Genomic DNA, 23,425 nt, shown 5'->3' with positions numbered 1-23,425 from the left:
GCTTACACGCACACACCACACATTAAAAACAAAACAAACAAACAACAAACAAACAATTAAAAATACAGAACTAATTGAGATCATGGATCAGAGATGCAGAGTGCGAAAGGCTACCTGTTTCCTCAATTTGAGATTTGCCGGAAATGGTTGAGGCCACCACAGCGGCCGTGGCCTGGTTCACTCCCCGAGAGGCCTGCTGCAGCTGGGTCAGATTGAGGCTGCCCTTGTTCGCTTTCACCTGCCAGGACAAAGGGCATTTACGTTCACTAGACATCAGGCGCAGCAAGACGGGGCCAAAAGGCTGGCCCGACGGTGCTTAGCAAACACCATCTGTTGTCAGCTCTCAAATCCAGTGTTGCCCATGGTACCGGCCCGGGACCTACCTCGAGTAAAAAGGACCCCTGGAATACAGGTTGGGTTACCCTATGCTCTAGCGTGCATAGTTATCTGCATGAACTCGTCCATGTGTGAGACAAAGGCCTTGGGATCCTAAGTAATAAGGGAGGAATAAAGACTATTCCTGGGTGAAGTTCTGGTCCAATGGTGAAAGAGCCCACCAATGTCTTCCCAGGAGCATTAAATGCTTTGGTGCTTCAGTTCAGAGACAAAGGAGGAGCAGACATTGGTTATATGGATTCCAGGGGCTAAGTCAGGTGACTGATAGATGGCTAAGCAGTTCCATCACCGGATACTTTGTTTTTTGGGACAGGGTCTCACTATGTAGCAGCTTTGGCAGGACTGGAACTTGCTTTATAGACCAGACTGACCTCAAACCCACAGAGGTTCACACACCATTGTGTCCTGACTGCTGAGATCAAAGGGGTGGGCCAACATGCCGGACTAATAGATACCCTTTTGTTTTTCTTTTTCTTTCTTTTTTTTTTTTAAAGATTTATTTATTTATTATATATAAGCACACTGTAGCTGTCTTCAGACACACCAGAAGAGGGTATCGGATCTCTTTACAGATGGTTGTGAGCCACCATGTGGTTGCTGGGAATTGAACTCAGGACCTCTGGAAAAGCAGTCAGTGCTCTTAACCGCTGAGTCATCTCTCCAGCCCTTGTTTTTCTTTTTAAAACGTATTTATTGGGGCTGGGGATTTAGCTCAGTGGTAGAGCGCTTACCTAGGAAGCGCAAGGCCCTGGGTTCGGTCCCCAGCTCCGAAAAAAAAAAAAAAAAAAAGAATAAAACATATTTATTTACTTTTATTTTTATGTACATTGGTGGTTTGACTGCATGTATGTCCTTGTGAGGTGCAGGATCCCCTAGACCAGGAGTTAAAGACAGTTGTAAGCTGCCATGTGGGTGCTGGGAATTGAACCCAGGTCCTCTGGAAGAGCAACCAGGGCTCTTAACTGCTGAGCCATCTCTCCAGCCCCCAGATACCTTTTTCTTGAAACAGGGTCTAACCACGCAGCCCTAGATGTATTTGAACTCACAGAAATCTGCCTGTCTCTTCTTCTTGAGTGTTGAGATTAAGTACATGTACCACCATGCCTAGTGAATAGATGCTGGTTTAATTTTGGATACCAGGAATGGGACCCAAAGCCATGTACTTGCTAGGCAGGGGCTCTACCACTGAGCCACGCCCCCAGCCCCTCACTGGGGGATTCTAGGCAGGGGCTCTACCACTGAGCCACACCCCCAGCCCCTCACTGGGGGATTCTAGGCAGGGGCTCTACCACTGAGCCTTGCCCCCAGCCCCTCACTGGGGGATTCTAGGCAGGGGCTCTACCACTGCCTCTTACCAGCAGACCCAAGGCAAGTACTTTGACACTAAACTGTCCCCTCAGGCATTTTTAAATTACTTTTTATTTTAAATTACTTTTTATTATTTATGTGGTGCTTATGTGCAGCTGTGCATGTGGAAGTCAGAGAACAACTGGAGTCCTTTCATTCTCCATGTAGGTCCCAGTGATCAATCTCAGATCATCAGGTTTGGTAGCAAGTCCCTTTTCCTGACTGAGCCATCTCACTGGCCCCTGTTTAAAATTTTTATTCTGAGCCAAAGTCTTGTGAGATTGCTCAGATTGGCCTTAAATTCATTTCAAGCCCAGGCTAGCCTTTAACTTTTAATTCTCCTGCCTCATCTTCCGAAGTAGCTGGGATGACTGGTCCATGTCACCTGGTCCACCTGAATGGTACTTGGAAGCTGATAAGCCTGGGACCCTCGAAATCTACTGACAAGAGTGATGAGAGCAGCAAGCCATGCATGTGATGAGCTGGGGGAGGGGCTCCCTGCTGGCACATATCAGGCTGTTTTGTTTAGTTGGCTTTTCAACTGTTTCTCTGTGTAGCCCTAGCTGCCCTGGAACTCAGTCTGTGGATTAAGCTGGGCTTGAACTCAGAGTCTTCTGCCTCTATCTCTGAGTACAGGGATTAAATGTGTGCCCCACCACCATTCTACTCTCCTTTTTTTTTCTTTACCAGTCCCTTTTCTCAAGAACCTTTTCTAGGGACTTAGACTATAGCAGCCTATACACTATAGGCACACATTAGGTTTTTAAAAGAGGGTGCTGTGAAAGCCCTGAGAGGGAGAACTTTTTACTCAGGACAGCTCCAAGCAGAGCTGTGGAATATCACCTGTCCCTCAGCTCAGTTTCCCGGCTCAAGTCCAGCACCAGCTGGCCCTACCTTGGATGCAGCCACAAGCTGGGCTGTGCTAGCGGCAATCTCATGCGAGCACACCATCAGCTCCTCGAACTTCCCTTTGCCTTGGACCACAAGGTCAGCAGCATCCCTGAGAACCCAGATGAGACAAGAAGGATGAAGTTACAGAGAGCAGAAAGCATCATGGCCAAGCCTAAGTCCCTGGCCAGGCGGAGGGCCCCCTGCTTAACCTGCCCCCCATCTTGTCCTGGGAGACCCTGGGTCTCTTCAAACTTCCAGAACTACTCACTCCTTTTTGTATTTATTTGTGGATGTGCAATAGCTATGTGTGTGTGTGTGTGTGTGAGAGAGAGAGAGAGAGAGAGAGAGAGAGAGAGAGGGAGAGAGAGAGAGAGAGAGAGCCTGTGGAAGCCGCAGGGCCAACACAGATGTCTTTCCACAGGTGCAATTTACCTTATTTATTTAAATTTTTCTTTTCTTTTTTTCTTTTTTTTTTTTATGAGATAGGGTCTCAGTATATAAACCTAGATAGCCACAAGCTCAGAGCACCAACTATCTTTGTCTTCCACATGCTAGGATTGAAGGTATATACCCCAAGCCTACCTCCACCCCATGCCTGCCTCCGGTTTATTTTTTGAGATTTGTCCCATATCTTTTTTTTTTTTTTTTTTTTTTTTAAGACAAGTTCTCACTATGTAACACTGCTGTCTGTCCTGGAACTCACTCTGCAGACACAGATGGCCTCGAACCCACAGAGATCCGCCTGTCTCTGGCTCCAGAGTGCTTGGGATTACAGGCCACTATGCCTGGCTGAGATGCTGTCTCTTAATGGGACTTGGAGCTGGCAGATTAGACCTAGGCTGGCTGGCCAGTGAACTGCAGGCATCCTCCTGCCTCTGCCTCCCCAGCACTGGGATTAGCAATGCTTGCCATCGCAAATGGCTTTTTATGTGGGAGCCAGGGACTGAGTTGAGCTGCTCGCGTATACCAAGCATGGCCAGCCACATTTAAACCAACCATGTGTTTCTAGATGGCCTTTGATCCCAGAACTTGGGAGACAGAGGCTAGTGGATCTCTTCAAAGCCAGCCTGGTCATGTAGTAAGTCCAGGCTAGTTCTAGGGCTATGAGAGACCCTGTCTTAAAACCAAAACAGACCGGCCCAAGACCAATGTTTATTTTGGAACAGTTGGGGGTTGGACACAAGCTCAGCAGACGCTCGACCATTGATGTAGCCCAGCATACTTTATACTGCTAGTATTCATTACACAGGGACCTGGATAGCCCAGGGTGGCCTCTACCATGCTATCCTCCTACCCCCAAGTGCTGGGATTACAGGCGGTTACCACTGTCCTGCTATGAGAATGATCCTTTATCTCTTAGCAACTGTCTGGGGTGGATTAAGGGAATGGGGAAAGGGGACGTGGGGAGACACTTACACCATGATGGTAGCTCCCCAACCAACAGCTTTGGAGGCAGATATGAGCCCTTCTGTCCACCGAGAGTTCTTGGCGTAAAATTCTTTAGGGGATGCGGTACCCTACAGAAGCAAAAACATAAGTTTCGTTAGCTTTTATTTTATTTTATTTTTTTTTAAAGATTTATTTATTTATTATATATATAAGTACACTGTAGCTGTCTTCAGACACACCAGAAGAGGGCATCGGATCTCTTTACAGATGGTTGTGAGCCACCATGTGGTTGCTGGGAATTGAACTCATGACCTCTGAAAGAGCAGTCGGGTGCTCTTAATCGCTGAGCCATCTCTCCAGCCCAGTATTTTTTTTTTTAAGATTTATTTATTTATTTAGTATATAAGTACACTGTAGCTGTCTTCAAACACACCAGAAGAGGGCATCGGATCTCTTTACAGATGGTTGTGAGCCACCATGTGGTTGCTGGGATTTGAACTCAGGACCTCTGGGAGAGCAGTCAGTGCTCTTAACCGCCGAGCCATCTCTCCAGCCCACAGTATTGGTTTTAAGAGGGCTTAGTACACAGCTTAAACTACCCTCCAACTCATGGTCTGCCTGCCTTAGCCTCCCAAGTGCCAGCATTATAAGCACGTAGCAATATACCTAGATTATTTTTTTTTAATTACATTTATTGAGGGGGTTCCTGCAGGTGTCAGACAGGAAGTGAAGCACTTGAAGAGGTAGGGATGAAAACCCAGGGCAGATTGACTTTGTCAGCCTGGATCAGACTGCAGGGAGTCTAAGCCAGGTGGTTCACTGCCAGCATGTTTAAAACACAGTATAATTCAGGAAAAGGTTTCCAGGCAACAACCAGTCTGATCAGTCCAATTCCAGAGCCACAGAAAACCTTAAGGTCCGACTACATAGAAACTCTTCTACAAAGTACACGTGATCCCGAGGGTGGGTTCTATAGCTAAGAGGCCTAGAGTCTAGTGTGGTCTCTGACTGAGCGTAGAGGTCAGCAGGTCATAACGTACATGTGGCGTCTCCTCAAGGATGGGCAAAGGTCTAGGCAGGAAGGAGTCTGAGATAACACTGGAGAGTATGGGTAAGGTCTGTCTCCAGAGGTAGCAGAAAGGTCACCAGGTCATTAACAAAATCCACTCCCAGCTTTGTAGGTGGAATATTCCTCAATGATTAACATTTCTGGCTCTCTAAGTGCCTCTCTGGAGCACGAGGACCCCTGTGCCCCCCTCCCCCAAATTTCTTTATATATTTTGTTTGTGTATGTGTGCTGGATGTGTCCATGTCATGGTACATGTATGAAGGTCAGAGCAGGGCTTGGAAGGATCTGGCTCTCTTTCCACCATGTATGACCTGGAGACCAAACTCACCTAGTCAGGCATAGCGGCAGGCTCCTTCACCTGCTGAGCCACCTCGCTGGCCCAGTACCCAGCTAATAACAGCTAATTTTATAGAATGTCTACCGAGGGCTAAGTGTCTTAATTCTCCCCTTAGATATAAGACAGTGAAGATGCAAACAGGCAAAGGGCTACGGGGGTAATGAATTAAAGTGAGCCCCCAGCTTTACAAAAGATTCATTTTTGGGAGAAGAGACTAGGAGGGGGCAACGGCTAGAACATAAATAAATAAAATTAAAAAGAAAAAATGATTCATTTTAAACTTTGCCCGGTGATGACAGAGCACAGATCCTCTGGGGCTGAAGCTATGGTAGTTGTGAACCTGCTGGGTGCACTGGGAACTAAACTACGAGTCCCTCAGAAGACCAGCACTCTTGACCACTGAGCCATTTCTCCAGCCCGTAAAGCTCTTGGGGTCTGTATGTATAGACCAGGCTGGCTTTGAACTCACAGAGATATGCTTGTCTGTGCCTCCCATTGCTGGGGGCAATATATGATTTTATGCAGAGTCTGGGATGGAATTCCTGGTTTTATAGATGTCCGGCAGGGACTTTACCAACTGAGCTACATCCCCAACTCATGAAGGGAGTTTTGGGAGAAGGACCAGCTATGCACTCCTGGCTGAAGTCAAATTTGAGATCTGCCTCGGCATTATGAGCACTTGGATTAAAGGGTTAAGCATCTGCAGGTCTGGGAATCTATAGGGATCAGTCTCGAATGTCTGAGGGACGACACTACCAGGTTTATTCCTTTGATCTGCCCAGTTTCCCAAAGTCCTCAGTCGTTCCCGGAAGACCTAGACTTGCAAAGTCAGCGGTTTCTCCACAACAGCTCTGTGTGGCCTCCGGGAGCTGGGCTAGTACTTGCAGAGGCAGTGCCAGGCACCCTCATCTTCCCAGAGCGTCTGTGAGTTTCCTTAGAAATGGCAGGTCCCCCGTGATGGAATACAGTTGGAGCCCAGAGCAAACCAGATGGCAGCGCAGGTGGGGGGAGAAAGGGCTGACACCACAGCCCCGCTTACCCTGCCGCTTTCCACTATCTCCTTCTGGAGGTCCTTGGAGGCCACAACGAGCACCTTGATAGCTTGCATCAGGCTGGTACAGGAGCCAAGGATCCTAGTAAGAAGAGACGGTTGGTGACGCGGACGCTAAGGAGAAAGTGGCCGACTTTTCCTAAACCAGGAAAACCTTGAGTAGGACGGAGGGGCAGGAAAGGTGTTGGGACCGCTTGGTGCCTTGGAGAAGGCTGGTGAGTGACACCTCCCTGCTGGCCTTGCTTACAAGCAGCACCTTGCTTACCTCCTGTGACCCCCAAGGCTCACACTGACCTCTCGTTCACCTCCAACTTGACTCCCGTGTCTCCTGCTCGGGACTTACTGAGAATTTCCTGTTAAAAAGAAGTAGGGCTGGTTTCCTTTCTTTTCTCTGTGTGTGATCACTGGGACTTGAGCTTAGGCTTCTTACATGCTAGGCATGTGCTCTGCTAAGCCATAACCTCAGTCCCTCACTGGGGGATCCGTACAAGCACTGAGCTACATCCCCATCCCTACAAGCACAGTCCCTGAATGTACCATGAACCTGGACAACCACCTCTGTCTTGATACTGTCTGGATCCAACAAGCTGTGTTGGCACAGAAAACAGAACCTAGATATTTTCCCCTCTATCCTTTTGAGTTAGAAAAATTCCAGACCTTTCATCTGTCGGGATGGTAGACAGCAAGCTGCAGCCGACCGTTCTAGCCAGCAACAGTCCTGACCTTGGTACTTAGGCTGATGTACACGAAACACACCTCAGAGTAGCAAGTGGGCCTTCCACCAAAGGAGCCATATAAGACCTTTCCACCGGTCTAGTTCAGCTTCTACTGAGAAACCCTTTAAGACCTATGAGGCTCCCCCTAGCATTTATTCTGACAGCGATGGGTAGCTTTAACTGTCAACTCAACGACCTAGATTCACTCAGCAAGTGAGTCTGAATGAGAGACTGTCTCCATTGTGTCGGCTGGTGGGCATGTCTGTGGGAGGGATGTGGGAAGACCCAGCCCACTGTGGGTAGCACCATTCCCTATGCAATGAGTCCTGAACTGTGCAAGAGTTGAGAAAGCAAGCTGAGCACAAGCAAGCAGGCAAGAGAAATATGTATGCATTGCTGCTCTCTGCTCTCAACTGCGGATGGGATGTGAAAAGCTGCTTCAAGATCTGGCCACAGTGATGTCAGGAAAGTACCCTGAAACTGTAAGCAAAAATAAATCCTTCTCTCCTAAGTTGCTTTTTGTCAAGATGCTTTTATCACAGTAACAGAAACGAAACTGAACCGGTGACTGTCCCAGCCAGGTGAATGTCACTCACATTCATGTAATTATTACTAGTTGGCCTGGAAATGGAATGTTAGGTGACCTGACACCAAATATCTTTCTTCATAACGACCTTGTTTTCTTCTCCTCTCTGATGCAATGACCTCAGGTTTTGATTTTGTATTCTTTTCGTCTTCCTTCCTTTTTTTTTTTTTGTTTTTGTTTGTTTGTTTTGTCTTGTTTTAATTTTTTTGGAAACAGGGTTTCTCTGTTGTAGCCCTGGCTGTCCTGGAACTCACTCTTTAGACCAGGCTGGCCTTGAACTCAGAGATCCACCTGTCCCAGTCTCTCAAGTGCTGGGATTAAAGGTGTGCACCACCACAACTGGCTGGTGCTCGCTCTTCTCCTCTCTTCTCCCCTCCCCTCCTCTCTCCTTCTCCCTCTCTCTCTCTCTATGTAGCCCAGGCTGGCTTCGAATTTACTATATAGCTGAGGACAACCTGGAATTCCTGAACCTCCTGCCTTCACCTCCCAAGAGCTGAGACCACAGACGTGCACCGTCACACTGGGCAGTTCTGGCTTCTTTAACAGGGAAACCAAGACACTCCTGAGGGCACAGCACTGCTCTAGGGAAGCCACGGAAGTGTCACTGTGGGAAGCCTATGGAATTCTCTTACCTCTATCCGGGTGGTGGCAGCTTCAATGGCAGCTGAAGTGGCTGCCATCTCCTTGTCCACCAGGTCACCCAGCTCTTCCTGCTTGATGTCCAAGCCCCTGGGCAGCAGTTCCTGCGAGCGGTGACACAGAGGTTAAAGGGACAATTGGTCTTTGCTTTTGTTCTAGGTGCTATCATAGGAACTGCCTATAAGGCATCGGAGGCAGGGCCTGTCATAGATACCACCTGGAACTTTCCACAATGTGAAAGTTCAACCCTCCTGTTCATCCCTCCTTGGCATATTCTCAGAACCATGGTGAGAAGGAACTAAACTGAAGCCATTTTGAATAAAATGGCTTCCACTTTGAATAGCGGTCAGGCTCTACCTGAATTGCATGTTGAGGGTTGGTCTTTTGCTATGTCAATCTTGGATGCTCGAAGTGACATCACTTAGACCCAGGTGATGCTATGGGACCTTGACCCCCAAGTTATCCCTGATTGGAGATTAAAGATGCCCACAGCCAGTAGCTGGGCGGAAGAGACATAGGCGGGGTTTGGGGTTCCTGGGCTTGGGGTTTGAGAAGAACCATGAAGTAGGAAAAAAGGCAAAGAGACGAGAAGGTGCCATGGGGATAAGGATAAAAATAACGGCCATATTAGTCGGCTAATTGGAGTTAAGAACAGCCAGGATGAAACATGGGTGGATTATCTAACAGGATTGCTGGCTGGGAATTAGACATAACAGCATAGGGGGTGGAGACCTGCCCAGCTCTTGTGATTGAGGCTTACTGTAAATATAAAGGTCGTGTGTCTTTTATCTGGGAACTAAAGGGTTGGAAGCACTGGATTGAGATTAATTATTCTCTACAACAACTGCACAGAATCCTCAGGGTCTCAAGGAGGGGTGAGAGAAAGGCTGTGGCCGTGAGGAAGCCATCATCCACGCTGGGTGAAGACGCTGTAGTGAGGTTGCTGTCTGTGGCCCCTCACCTACTCTGTGAGGAAACACAATAAACTCACTGGTTCCCCAGGATGAGCTTCAGGGGAACAGAACCTTGCTTTGTCATTGGGGCCTTAGAGGGAAGCGGGGGCAAACACTGTTTCCATCTCCCTAGAGTGGGAACTCTCACAATCTGGCGTCTATGTCTGTTTCAGGTGTTACCTGCCAAGCTAGCAACCATACTTAGAGACAGGTAACTGTTTACTCCCCCTTCAGACAATGACACAGCACAGTGCCTGTGCCAGGCCAGTGAATCTAACATGGCTGCCAAGTCCTTCTGAGGCGGGACTTGCCGCGTGTGTTGGCATGAGAGAGGTTGAGGTGGCAGTTTTGTGAGACCCTGTCTCAAAACACAAGGATGTCAGTTGCTCTCAGTCCTAACTCTTTCTAGAGTCAAGGTGGATTCACAGAAAGGCCTGGGGGTGGGAGCATAAACCGATTCCCAGGTAATGAACAGCACTTGTACTTGGAATAAGCTGACCCAGAGCTGGCTCACTGGGTAAGAGGGCTTGCCGCGCAATCATCGGTTCTGAAGTTTGGATCCCAGCACCGGTATAAAGAGCCTGAGTGGGGCAGAGATAGCGGGTCTGTGGGCGTGGCTGGCTTTCAGTTTAGCAGAGAAAACTTGAGAGTTTGAGTGTCTGGTGCAGGGAGAGACCCAGCATCAGAAGAGAGAACATGACAGAGGACATTTGATGCCCTCTTCTGGCATGCATGTGCACATTGACATATACACACTGATATATATGTGTACACGCACTCACATAGACAGATGGATGAACAGACAGACAGACACACACATATAAATACTTTCTGGATAGGCACGATGATGTGTGCATGTGGGAAGTGGATGCAGGAGGATCAGTCATTCAGACTTGGCTACATGGCAAGTTTGAGGCTAGCCTGGTCTATAAGAGACCATCTCAAAAACAGAAAACCAAACAGGGCAGGGGATGTGGCTCAGCAGACTGCATAAAACATGCATAAAGCCTGGGTTCCACCTCCACATGAACAGGGTATAGGCCTGAAACCCAGCATGCAGAATACGGACAGAGGCAAGAAGGAAAGTTCAGGGTCATCCTTAGCTTCAAAGAGAATTTGAGGCTAGCCTGGGCTACATGAGACAGCCACACAACAAAAAGCAAGTCACATCGCTAACAATACCTCGCCAATGGTCTTGATCTTGCCGAGGCAGTTCGCTATGGCTGTGGTGTCAGCTTTTTCCATGGCCCCCTCTTCCTCTAGGGAGGACAGATAGGCCAGAGTTTCTCTGCCATACTGCCTACAGGCCTCCGTCAGAGCTGGAGACAGGAGAGACAGATGTTTAATCGACGTCTGTTTTCCTTGCTCTCAGGGGCGCCTCCCCCACTCTGGTACTCACAGTCGGCTGACTCTGGTGGGGCCCGGAGGCTGGTGGCAGTCCCCTGAATGATGGTGTCACTGGTCAAGTGGCCAAGCAGGGTTATTGAGTGCAGAAGCTCACTGATCTCTGCAGGGCACAGGAAGTAAAATGTCAGGCCTAGCGGTGGGTGCCGCTTTTTTTCCTTTATGGTCTTTTAGTTTTATTTTACTTAATATATGTCTGTGAGGGGATATCTGAATGCAGATACCCCTGGGGGCCAGCAGAGGGCGCCAAATCCATTTAACCGGAGTTTCAGGCAGCTGTAAACTCTGAGGCGGGATGGGTCCTGGGACTTGAACCCTGATCCTCTTTACTAGCGAGTGCTCTTAACCACTAAGCCGTATCGCCAGCTCCCTTTTGTACATCTTTGAACCTGGCCTGGTTGCCCCTGCTGACAGAGCCCATGTCCCCCGTTCCTCTTACCTTCTGGGCAGGCCAGATACTGGCTGCGGCTCTTTTCCAGTTGCTCGAGGCAGCTGGAAACGGAGTTGACTTTGGAGAGAAGATGATCTGAGGAAGACAGGGTAACGTCAGATCAAGGGTTCACACAATTCGCTGTCCGTAAGCAGCTGGTGGGCCGGCTGATCTATGGAGAGGCCCTGCCCCACAGGCTTTTCCTTACAATGGGAGGGAAGCAGAGAGGGAGAGAAGGAAGGCAGGAGGGTGGCTGGCGGTGCTGGTTCTGATGAGACGCCCATTATCTATTTGTTTTTCGTTCTTTCTTTTTTCTTTTTTTTTGGATGGGGATTGCATTGAATCTGTAGATCCCTTTTGGTTCCTTCTTTCTTTTTGACAGGTTGGCTTTGAACTCACTACGTGGCCAAAGATGGCGTTGAACTTCTGATCTTCCTGCCTCCCTCCCTGAAGTGGTGGGATAACAGACCTGTGCTATTCTAGCCAGTGTATGTGGTACTAGGATTCGAATCGAGGGCTTTGAACACGCTACACAAGCACTGTAACATCTGGGCCATGTCCCTGGCCCTGTCCCTCACCTTACATTATCTCAGGGTCCATAGCACACTGCAAGGATTGACTCTTAAGTGTCTCTTACAAGGTCATCATGTCATTATTATTATTATTATTATTATTATTATTATTATTATTATCGTTATTAAGACACGGTCTCACGATACAGTTCTGCCTGTCCCGGAACTCACAAAATCTGGGAGGCTATGGCCATGTTGGAGGCAGAGCGTATTAAGGAAACAGGTCCCCGGGGGTTAGATCTTGGGAGTCTGTTCTCCCTGCCTATTTCCTGTCTTGCTTTCCGCTCTCTCCGCTCAGTACACGGAGCTGTTCTTCCATGCCTTCCTCGTCACTGAGGACTGGAACTTTCTGAAACTGTGAGCCACAGTGCCCCTTAAGTCACAATTTCTGGGGACTTGACACCAACCGGAAGTGCAGGGCAGCTGGGCCCAGCAGGTGGGCAGCCGGGAGTCTACCTGTGGCTCCTGCACAGCTGATGAGGAGGGCAGGCTCTTCAAGCTGGCCCAGGGCCTCCTGTATCTCGAGCTCCGCAGCCTTCCTGGCCCCTGCCAAGAGGATTCTCCTCTGGTCCTTTATCTGCTGACACATGGAATCCTGGGAAAAACCCAAGGAGGTGAGCGTCAGCCAGGTACACCACAATGAGCCCGAAGCAGTATATACCTGGGACCACATGGATTCCCAGCCTCTCATTGGGGGACAATGCTGGTCACTTCCATGCAGAAACCAATACCCAACCTCCTCCATCCACAGACGTTCAATCTCGGATGGGCCAGTCCCCCACTTCCACGACCAGGGAAGTCAAATTACTTCCTGAGGATTGCTAACTTGGTCCTCTTGATTAAGATAAGCCCAGATTAATGAAGCAGACTCTGGCTGTGTCTGTGAGGGTGTTTCTAGAGATAATTAGAACCCAACATGTCACAGCACTAAGCCACTGAGCTGTCTCTCCAGGCCCCAAGTTATTTTATTTATTTTATTAGTCAGGGACTCATGGATCTTAGGCGGGCCTCGAACTCAGTATTAGAGAGCTGAGGATAGCTGGAACTCCTGATTCCCCTTGTCTCTATTTCCTGAGTTGGGGATCACAGCTGTGTGCCAGGAGATTCAGTCGATGTGGTCTGGAGGCTGCACTCGGGGCCTTGTGCGTGCTGGACAAGTGCTCTGCCCACTGAGGTACCCAGCCCACCACTTCTCTTCATCTACAGAATAGAGGCGTTTGGCTTTAGAAACTGTGTCCACGGGAGACCTTGGCAATCAGGCCAGATGCCTTCGAACCCTTCATAGCACATTTCTGGCCTCCATAGTGTCCCCAGTGGCTATATGTCACTTGCCTGGGCACCAGCCAGTTTGAGCTGGGTGCTTTCCAGTTGGTCTCGGAGGGCTGAGAACTCTTCCTCTCTTTGAGCGGCGGCTGTCGCCAAACTGCCTTGTTCCTTCTCCAGCTCCGCGATCTGCGTTAGCCATTTCGCCTCAGACTGGAGAGGTCACCATGTGGAAACAGGGAGAAACTGAGGCAATTAAACAGTCCTCTCCCTGGGACTCCAGGCCCAGGCCCTGGCTCCTGGCAGGAGGTAGTAATATGTGTCTACATGATTATACATGTGTGCATCACAGCTGGGGCCGGAGGGCTCGGGGGAGGGGCCAGGGGTCTGGGGGGAGGGGCTCAGGGGAGGGGCTCACCTGGGCAGAGGTTTCCAGGTTGCCATGGAGGACCTGCAGCTCTTGCCTGCTGGTGGCCAGTTCGTGCTTCAGGGTCTCTAGAACATCCTGTTGCTCTTGAGTCTGAAACAGGCAAAATAGAAGCGCCATGAAATGGGGACTCACAAGAAGGAACACGCATGCATTTTCCACGATATTGACCGGGACTACACGTAGGTCTATAGAGGTATGTGGGTAACAGGCAGGTTGCGGGAAGCTGATATCCCAGTCCTCACCAACAGTTTTGCTTTGCTTTCCCAGTAGTAACTTTTGAAGGTTAGTTTACTAGCCGTTAATAAGAATTCAGGACTAACGCATACTTACTACTAATAACTGATTACCACTGTAGTAATAATTAATAAAGGCAATTAATACCAATATTAATTAGGATCGATAATTTTAATATAATAAATTAATATTGAAACATTAATTATATCGTTCCCTATATTACATATTATTATTAATGAATGACATATTAGATCACAATTGATACTATTAATGTCAACAATATTACTGATAAAAATGTAATAATAATTGATTATATATATATATACATATACATATATATATATCTTTCCTTCTTTCCTTTCCTTTCCTTTTTTTTTTTTTTGAGGCAGGGTTTCTCTGTGTAGCCCTGGCTGTCCTAGAACTCTGCAGACTAGGCTGGCCTCAAATTCAGAGATCCACTTGCCTCTGCCTGGGTTCAAAAAGGCTTGCACCACTACTGCCTGGCCCCCTTTTCCTTTGCCCGGTCCCCCCAACCTTCCTTGAGACAGGGTTTCAAGTAGCCCAGGCTGACCTTGAATTTGCTATATAGCCAAGGATGACCCTGAGCCTCTGTTCCTCTTGCCTCCACCTCCCAAGTGCTAGGATTGCAGATTTGCATTACCATGCCTGGCTCCTGTGTGGCAACACAGATGGGCCCCAGGACCTCCTAGGTGAGCCTGCTAGATAAGAACTCTACCAGCTGAGCGACATGCTCAGCCCCCAGCATCGGCCCCCTGAAAACTACCCATAGAGCGTATGAAGAAGCCCTTGGGCTGCATCTGCCTCCAAGCCTGTTCACAGGAGCTTTGGGGCTGAGCTGGAGGATCTGGTCCCCCAGACCTGCATGGCACCAGAAGAGAAACTAAATCTAAACCCACTTCAACACGCATGATGTTGCAGGCACAAATACACACGCACGCACGCACGCACGCACGCACGCACGCACGCACGCACGCACGCACGCACGCACGCCTCCCTTCTACATCCCTGAGTGCCGTTCCTGCTTACCTTCCGCTGGGTCTGCTCGCTTACACGTGCAAAGGAATCCGCTAGTTCTTTTTTCTCTCTTTCCAAATCCACCTGGGCTTGCCGGGCCACAGACACCTGCTTGGTCACCTCTGCATTCTGAAAGAGGAGGAGAGTGTCTTTAGCTGACATCACTCAGGCTCAAAGCCCATCTTCCTTCTAACAACATGATCTAGACTGTGAGTAAGAAGGAGGCAGATACGGGAGAAGTATTTTCCTACTCAGAAGGAAGCCAGAATCAAGCTATGACCCTCAGATAGACATTACACTTACAGGCGTTTGCAAAAATACACTGAGGGGGTAAGGGGAGGGTTGTCTGGTATAGTATTTGTCCAGGTTGGCTTAGAATTCACTATGTAACACAGGCTAGCCTCAGACTCACAGCAATCCTCTTGCCTCTGCTTCCTAAATTTGGGGATTCAGGTGTGGGCTAGTACGCCTACTTGTTTATTTTTTGAGATAGGATCTGACTATTTAGTCCCGCCTGGTCGCCAGTGTTGGGTTTAAAGTCACGTGCCACTACACCTGGCTATCTATTTTTTGAGACAGTATCTTGCCTCCACCTTCTTAGGTTGTCCTACTATGCCTAGCTCAAATGAAGGGTAATTCTAAGGGAATTCTAAGAACTCAAGAAGTCTTAAAAAGCTGGGCTTAGAGTGTGGGGCTGGAGAGATGGCTCAGTGGTTAAGAGCATGTGCTACTCTTTCAAAGGAACCAAGTCGGGTTCCCAGGACCCACGCTAGGCTCACAATTTGCCTCGAACTTCAGCTTCAGAGGTCTGATGCCCTCTACTGGCCTCCTCAAGCAACTGCATGCACATGCACATACACAAGCATACAGACATATGGAGGACGGACGACTGCACACATACATAAGGGCAGCTTGGAGACCCCCCTGCCCCGCCCAGGCTTGCACTGTTTCTCCTGTAATGTGGAGTATATGGGAGGCCTAGAAGGGGCCTCAGTGCCTACCTTCCGCAGCAGATCAGCATGGTTCTGCACCAGTTCACTGTACTTCTCTTTTAACTTGCTATACCGCTGTTCATTGGCCTGGGCCTTTTCTACATTGGAAAGATCAAGGTGAGGCCTCTCCCCTGGCTGGGACAGCCCCCATCCTCCCTCCGTAAGATAGCGGCGCTAAAGATATTCATCTTTTTTTTTAAGCTATGGTCTCTGGTGGCTCAGGTTACGTAGCCAACATGACCTTGAACCTCTGATCCTGTACGCTGGGACTACAGGCGCATACCACCACACTCTGCTCGAGGTTATCTAAGTCACTAATTGGGGTTTTTCTGGAAACAAGGTTTTGCTATATAACCCAAACTTGCATTATGGTAATCTCCTGCCTTAGCTTCCCGAGTTCTGAGGTTACGCGTAAACACCACTACATGGGACATAAAAGGTTGTCTTCCTTCTCTAAGCAAACATTCCCCTGATTCAAATTCCTCTGCAGACCGATGCCTACAAACACAGCATCCATATCATCAGGGCTTTAGGCTTCATACTTGGCGCCCCCGCCCCTCCCCCTTACACCCTCCCTCCCCCAGCCCCGCCCCCTTAAGTGGTGGTGCAGCTTCCTCTCCTAGAAATTCCCTCCTCCAGGATAGGGACTCAAGCTATCACTGAGCCCAGCAGTGCCACCAAGCCTGTTTCTACCTCTGAGGACAAGAGTCAGCACCCCGCCTTTACTTCCACGAAGAAGGGGTGATCTGCCTTGCTGCTTGCCCACACCCTCAGTCCCAGCCCCGCCCCCTCACTTTCTATCTCAGTCAGGCTGCGCTGCGCCTTCTCAGTGTCCTCTCGCTGCCTCTTCAGTTCATCCAGCTCCGTGCGCAGGAACTCGCAGTCATCCGTAGCCTGCCGTCCCAGGTGCTGCTGCTCGGCCAGCTCTGCTTCCAGCTCACTCACGCGACCCTTCAGCTGCAGCATGGCCCGCTGGCTCTGTCAGGAACTCGTGGTGAGGAGCATGCTCTTGCCAGGCTTGCCCCATGGGTTGATCTCTGAATTGTCACATTTCCTGACCCACAGATTCAATCAACCTCAGACAGAAAACTGTTGTTGCTTTGGTGCTCTGGGCGGGAGCCTAGGGTCTTGCTCACGTGACCAGAGTCACGTGAAGCCCCATCCCCTTCACTGGGGGATTCTAGGCAGGCGTTCTGCAACACTCTCAGCCCCTCTGACAAGATTTAGGCAAGTGAACTATCACTGAGCTACAACTCCAGCTCCTAAACCAAACTTTCTAAAGAAGTGGTCTTTGTCATTACGGATGGCCAAGCCATAGTCGTGGTTCATGGGGACCCTGTTACCCAAGCTTAACTGCCATCCTAAAGTCACAGGTTATGACAACAAATTCTAAGTGAGACCTTGAGATGACCAAACTCATTGACTGTGAAATCTCTCTATTTTGTTGGTGGTGGTGGTTTTGTTTGGAGCGGCAGGTTTTCCTCTGTGTAACAATCCTGGCTGTCCTGGAACTCACTTTGTAGACCAGGCTGTCCTCAAACTCGGAAATCCACCTGCTTTTGCCTCCCGGTGCTGGGATTAAAGGCGGGCACCGCCACACCCAGCAAGGCATAGGTACTGGCTGGTTTGTGTAAAGGTGACACAAGCTGGAGTTATCATAGAAAAGGAGCCTCAGTTGTGGAAATGCCTTCAGGAGACCCAGCCGTAAGGCATTTTCTCAACTAGTGGTCAAGGGGGGAGGGCCCAGTCCATTGTGGATGGTGCCGTCCCTGGGCTGGTGGTCTTGGGTTCTATAAGAGAGCAAGCTGAGCAAGCCAGGGGAAGCAAGCCAGTAAGAAACATCCCTCCACGGCCTCTGCATCAGCTCCTGCTTCCTGACCTGCGTGAGTTCCAGTCCTGACTTCCGTTGGTGATGAAACAGCCATGTGGAAGTGTAAGCTGAATAAACCCTTTCCTCCCCAACTTGCTTCTTGGTCATGATGTTTGTGCAGGAATAGAAACCCTGACTAAGACAGCACGTCTATTTTTTTTTTTTTTTTTTCCGGAGCTGGGGACCGAACCCAGGGCCTTGCGCTTCCTAGGCAAGCGCTCTTCCACTGAGCTAAATCCCCAACCCCGACAGCACGTCTATTAATCAGCCCGTCTTAGCATGGGGTCCACACAATATGAGACCACAATAATGCCATGTGCCACATGTTGTTGAAACCCAAGCACAGAAGGATCCTAGAGTCACCTCAATCTTCACGTTGTCCAGCTGTCCTGTCAGTCCACTGATCTCTCTGTAGAGGCGTTCAATCAAGTGGTCCCTGAGGAAAGAAATACAGGCTTGGTGTTACTATGTTTTTCCTCCATGTAAGTCGGGAGACTGGAGGTCAAAGCTGGTGTTAATTGGGACCATTCTCTTAAGAAAACAAAAACAAACTTTTCTTGGTAAAAGATACTCATTGGAGGAAGATTGTTTCTATTCCCCACCCCCTACACTACCCTTTCTCCCTTCCTCTGGGGTTCTAGAATTATAAACATGTGCTACTGTACCTACCTGCTTTATTTAGTCCTGGGGTATCCCCCATGCCAAACAGACATGCTACTAATGAAGCCACATCTCGAGACCCATGAATAATAATAGTAATTTTTTGCAGTATAAATTTTACCGTCAGCTTTTCTCCTCTGCAGCTCTGTACCTGTGCATTCAACTGACTGGTGACGGAAAATATTTGGGGAGAAAAAAAAATTGCATCTCTATTGACCACAACATGGACTTTTGTTTCTGTCATTATTTCCTTTTTTTTTTTTTTTAAGATTTATTTATTTATTTTATGTATATGAGTATACTTCAGACACACCAGAAGTGGGCATCAGTTCTCATTACAGATGGTTGTGAGCCACCATGTGGTTGCTGGGAATTGAACTCAGGACCTCTGGAAGAGCAGTCAGTGCTCTTAACCACTGAGCCATCGCTCCAGCCCCTCTGTCATTATTTCTTAACTCACAGAAAAACAGGGCTGGAGTGATGGCTCAGAAGATAAAGATGTTTGTCATTGAGCCTAACAATCTTCCTCAGATCCCTGGAACCCATGCGGTAGAAGGAGAGAACTGACTTCTCCTCCCGTTTAGACACTAATGGCACAGATGTGTGCAGCAACTCCATTCCAGAACAATTTAAAGGGGTTTAAAAGAGAACACACACACACACACACACACACACACACACAGAATTCCTTCCTCTTGGGGCAGCTTAACTTCATTTCTCGACCACGTGCTTCCACCCAGCCTGGACTCACTTCTCATCCTTGTTCACGCCATTTTGATTGTTGAAATTGAAGGGGTCACTGCTCAACGAGCTGCCGAAGATGTCATCAAACTTGTTGTCAAACAAACTCTGCAGGGATCGGTGGGGTGGGGGAAGGGGGAAGCACAAGTCAGAGACCTAGAAAGTTCTATGGGCAATGGGGAGGTGCAGGGGAGGTGCACACAATTTATTACTTTACTTTATACTCCACAGTTTACTTTACCCTACTTAGCTCTGGCTGGCCTGGAACTCGCTATATGGACCAAACTGTCCTCAACCTCATAGAAATACCCACTTGCTTTGACCTCCTGAATACTGGAATTCAAGTGTATGCTGCCTTGCTTGGTTCATTTCTTCCTGTTTTTCTTTCCTTGTTATGAAATAAAACATTTTAAAAGATTTACTTATGTTTATACGTATGAGTGTTTTGTCTGCATGCAGTGTTGTGCCTGGTGTTCACGGAGGTCAAAAGAGGACGTGTGTGGGCTCTTCTAGGACCAGAATCAAAGATGGTTGTGAAGTCAGTTGGTGGTGGCACATGCCTTTAATCCCAGCCCTTAGGAGGCAGAGGCAGGCAGATCTCTGTGAGTTTGAGGTTAGCCTGGTCTACAGAGTGAGTTTCAAGATAGCTAAGGCTACACAGAGAAACCCTTCTCCAAAAACAAAACAAAAAATAAACACACAGGAAAAAAAAGATGGTCGTGAGCTCATTTGTGGATGCTGGGAATCAAAACCAGGTCCCCTGCAAGAGCCTCTAGCCCTTGGTATTTCTGAGACAGGGTCTCACTATGTGCTTGTTACGTGGCTGAAGCTGGCCTTGAACTCCTCTTCTGCTTCCACCTCCCAACGTCTGTGATTTGCAGCATGAATGACCACACTGGTACCAAGAATCGCTATGTTGATTTGACCGAGACCTAGCTAAGAACATTCCAGGAGCCCAAATGCAGGGGGCTCAGTCTAAGCTCCTGCTTGGTTATGAGAAAGACGAATCCAGCTAGGCACTGGGGCATGCCCAAGTAGCTGCACCCATCTTAGAGGAGAGGCAGGAGGATTTCCAGAGCCCAGGAGTTTGAGACCAGCAGGGACAACATAGTGAAACACCATTTCCAAATAATAAAGTTGAGCAGACCTAATCTGAGCAGATACACATCTAATCTAGGAGCCGCTGCTATCCTTTTGTCTGTTCCGGAAGGGCCAAGTTCCTGTCGCACGGGGTCTCTACCTGCTGGGAGGCATCCATGTCCATGAGGTCATCCTTCTCCAGGACGGGCTCACTGTCTGGAGACGACACCTCAGCCGGGATCACCACCACAGGACTGATGTGCTCGGACAGGGCCGAGGCTCGTAGGAAGTTGGGTGGATTCTGGAGAAGCGAGAGGAGACTTTAAAGGACGCTCAGCGGCCTTGCGGAGGCCATGCACAGCCAATGGGCACACTTACCTCAGGCAACTGGGGGATCTGAATGAGCCGCTTGAAGTACTGAAGGTTGCTGGAGCGCTGAAACAGATCTTTCAACCTGGGAGTGTAGAAGGAATTCAGGGGTGCTGAATATGGCTGGCTGTACCTCCTTAGTATCCCCACCCTCTGTCACCTTAAAGGCCCAAACTGTTGGTGGTTTCGCCTCCGTAATGCCAGAATTCGATTATGATACTACAGAGGCAGGGGGATGGCTCAGTGGGTAAGGTAAAGGCATTCTGTCATGTCATGGAGCAAGCCTGGGGACTTGAGTTTGATCCTGGGACCCACATAAAGTGGAAAGATAGAATTGGCTCCATGAAGCTGCCCTCTGACCTCACATGCGCGCTCCTATGGCACACACAACCCTCCCCCATCTCTCTCTCTCTCTCTCTCTCTCTCTCTCTCTCTCTCTCTCTCTCTCCCCCCCCCCCGCACACCACCCACATATATAAATGAAAATAAAAATCTCAAAAATGATGTAACAGATTGAAGTCTTATTAGTTTGTTCTGTTTTGTTTTTTGAAATAGGGTTCCTTCTCCTAGAACTTTCTCTGTAGACCAGGCTGGCCTTGAACTCAGAGACCCGCCTGCCTCTGCGGAGTGCTGAGATCAGTGGCTTGCGCCACCATGCTGGCACCAACTGCAGTCTTTTATAGTGAATTCTCAGCCACCAGTGGTGAGAAAATAGTAACTTGTCGAAGACTCGACAGTCTCAGAGATGGCCAATCTTAAAGAAAACTTGATGGGGTTTGGAGTCACCATGGGGACACTCTTCTGGGTGTGTCTATGAGGGCATTTCCACAGGGTGGGCCCACAAAGTGGAAGGAGAAAACTGATTCCCTCAAGTTGTCCTCTGGTCTACATACACATGTGCTTCCTGACTGCAGTTGCAACACGACCGACTGGCCCAAGCTCCTGCCACCACACCTTCCCCATTGTGATGGACTGTGACCTCCTCAGACTGTGAGCCACAGTAAACCCTTGCTGCCCTAAGTCACTTTTGGGAGGCATTTCATCACAATGACAAGCCCAAATCCCCAAACTCATTTCCTCACAGTTGTGAAATATCACACTGCTCTTGGCAGATTTCTCTTCTGTGGAAGAGTTCATTTAGAGGAAATTAAAGGGAGGTGATTTTTCTCCAAATTTGAGAGGCAGCGAGCCACAGGGAGGGAAGTTTACTGACTAATGTGGAGCCCTCTGTCGCTCCTGAACTACTCATCACCAGGTTAGAACAGAAACTCCAAGTAGTCAGCCAGGTTCCAGGCATCAGGGAGCCACTCAAACCCTCGAGACAGAGGCATGGCCTGCCCGTACCAAGCCGTAACCCTGGATAAATAGAGCCAGGCAGAGATTAATATTCTTCTTCTAGCCTACATACCTCAGTTTAGTTCTATTCTATTCCTCTGTTTCTCTTTTTTGTTTTTGAGACAGAGTCTTATGGTGTAGCTCTGGCTGGTTCCAACTCACTCTGCAGACCAGGTTGGCGTCAAACTCACAGAAACCTACCCACTGCCTCCAGGATCCAGTGTGTGTGTGTGTGTGTGTGTGTGTGTGTGTGTGTGTGTGCGCGCGCGCGCGTGCCTGTGTGTAGATATATGTGTGTGTATGTATGTATGTATGTATGTATGTATGTATGTACATATGTATGTATGTGTGTATAGGTATATGTGTGTGTAGGTATATGCGTGTGTGTATGTATGTGTGTGTGCCTGTGTGTAGGTATATGTGTGTGTATGTATGTATGTATGTGTGTGAGTGTGTGTGTAGGTGTATGTGTGTATGTATGTATGTATGTATGTTTGTGTGTGTGTGTGTGTGAGTGTGTATAGGTATGTGTGTATGTATGTATGCGTGTGTGTATGTGTGTGTGCTTGTGTGCAGGTATATGTGTGTGTGCATGATGTATGTAGATGTGTGTGTGAGTGTGTGTGCCTGTGTGTAGGTATATGTGTATGTGCATGATGTGTGTAGATGTGTGTGTGGATGAGGGTGTATGTGCCTGTGGGTAGGTATGTGTGTGTGCATGTGTGTAGACGTGTATGTGTGTGCGTGTGTGTATGTGTGCATATATAGGTATGTGCGTGTGTGTAGGTATGTGCACATGAGGACAGGTGAGCCAGAGGCCATGGATCCGCATGACGCTGAGTTACAGGAAGTTGTGAGCCACCTGATGCAGGAGACGAAACTAAACGTGGGTCTCCTGCAACAGCAACAAATGCTCTTTTTTTTTTTTTTTTTTTTTTTTGGTTCTTTTTTTCGGAGCTGGGGACCGAACCCAGGGCCTTGCGCTTCCTAGGTAAGCGCTCTACCACTGAGCTAAATCCCCAGCCCCGCAACAAATGCTCTTAACTACTGAGCCATCTCTCCAGCCTTTGAGTCTATCCTGTACTATGCTGTCCTGTTCACAAGAGTTAATTTTGATGGTTAGCTTCATGAGATTGAGTTACCATGGAAACAAACATCTGGACATGCCTGCGATGGTGTTTCTAGATTGGGTTAACTTAGGTGGGAATATCCACCCTCAATGTGGATAGTAACACCACATGGGCTGGGATCATGGACTGAATAAAAAAAGAGAGAGAAATTGAAGCTGGGCGGTGATGGTGCGTGCCTTTAATCTTAGCACTCCAGAACAGAGGCAGGCGGATCTCTGCGAGTTTGAGTCCAACCTGGGCTATAGAGCAAGTTCCAGGACAGCTAGGGCTACGTAGAGAAAACCTGTCTAAAAAAACCCAATAACTAATTAACTAACTAACTAGATAGATAGATAGATAACTAAGTAATCAATAAAAAGAAAAAAGTGACTGAATAAGAGCATTCATCTCGGGGCTGGAGAGATGGCTCAGTGGTTAAGAGCTCTGACTGCTCTTCCAGAGGTCCTGAGTTCAAATCCCAGCAACCACATGGTGGCTCACAACCATCTGTAATGGGATCTGATGCC

At 48.6% G+C, this 23,425-nt stretch overlaps 1 protein-coding gene across 12 annotated transcripts in view; it reads right to left on the bottom strand.

Moving 5' to 3' along the window:
* Positions 1-23,425, bottom strand: part of Hip1 (huntingtin interacting protein 1) — a 134,500-nt gene that overhangs the window by 9,324 nt on the left and 101,751 nt on the right. For 10 of the 12 annotated variants that reach the window (XM_063271032.1, XM_063271033.1, NM_001415756.1 and 7 more), the window contains 19 exons: positions 20,464-20,539; positions 20,246-20,386; positions 19,016-19,113; positions 17,968-18,040; positions 16,529-16,712; positions 15,744-15,832; positions 14,755-14,871; positions 13,462-13,563; positions 13,113-13,256; positions 12,237-12,375; positions 11,218-11,304; positions 10,774-10,881; positions 10,557-10,693; positions 8,415-8,525; positions 6,775-6,833; positions 6,469-6,562; positions 4,051-4,151; positions 2,638-2,743; positions 115-238 (listed from right to left, as the gene is read on the bottom strand). In XM_063271032.1, the coding sequence (XP_063127102.1) occupies positions 115-238; positions 2,638-2,743; positions 4,051-4,151; positions 6,469-6,562; positions 6,775-6,833; positions 8,415-8,525; positions 10,557-10,693; positions 10,774-10,881; positions 11,218-11,304; positions 12,237-12,375; positions 13,113-13,256; positions 13,462-13,563; positions 14,755-14,871; positions 15,744-15,832; positions 16,529-16,712; positions 17,968-18,040; positions 19,016-19,113; positions 20,246-20,386; positions 20,464-20,539 (2,090 nt within the window). Of the gene's footprint in view, positions 1-114; positions 239-2,637; positions 2,744-4,050; positions 4,152-6,468; positions 6,563-6,774; positions 6,834-8,414; positions 8,526-10,556; positions 10,694-10,773; positions 10,882-11,217; positions 11,305-12,236; positions 12,376-13,112; positions 13,257-13,461; positions 13,564-14,754; positions 14,872-15,743; positions 15,833-16,528; positions 16,713-17,967; positions 18,041-19,015; positions 19,114-20,245; positions 20,387-20,463; positions 20,540-21,347; positions 22,030-23,425 lie in introns of those variants that run through there. The other 2 variants (XM_063271035.1, NM_001100475.1) reach the window with 2 other exon arrangements.

This window comes from Rattus norvegicus, chromosome 12 (assembly GCF_036323735.1).
Source record: "Rattus norvegicus strain BN/NHsdMcwi chromosome 12, GRCr8, whole genome shotgun sequence".
In the NCBI taxonomy this organism is placed as follows: domain Eukaryota; kingdom Metazoa; phylum Chordata; class Mammalia; order Rodentia; family Muridae; genus Rattus; species Rattus norvegicus.
This window is presented reverse-complemented; position numbering and strand designations above follow the sequence as displayed.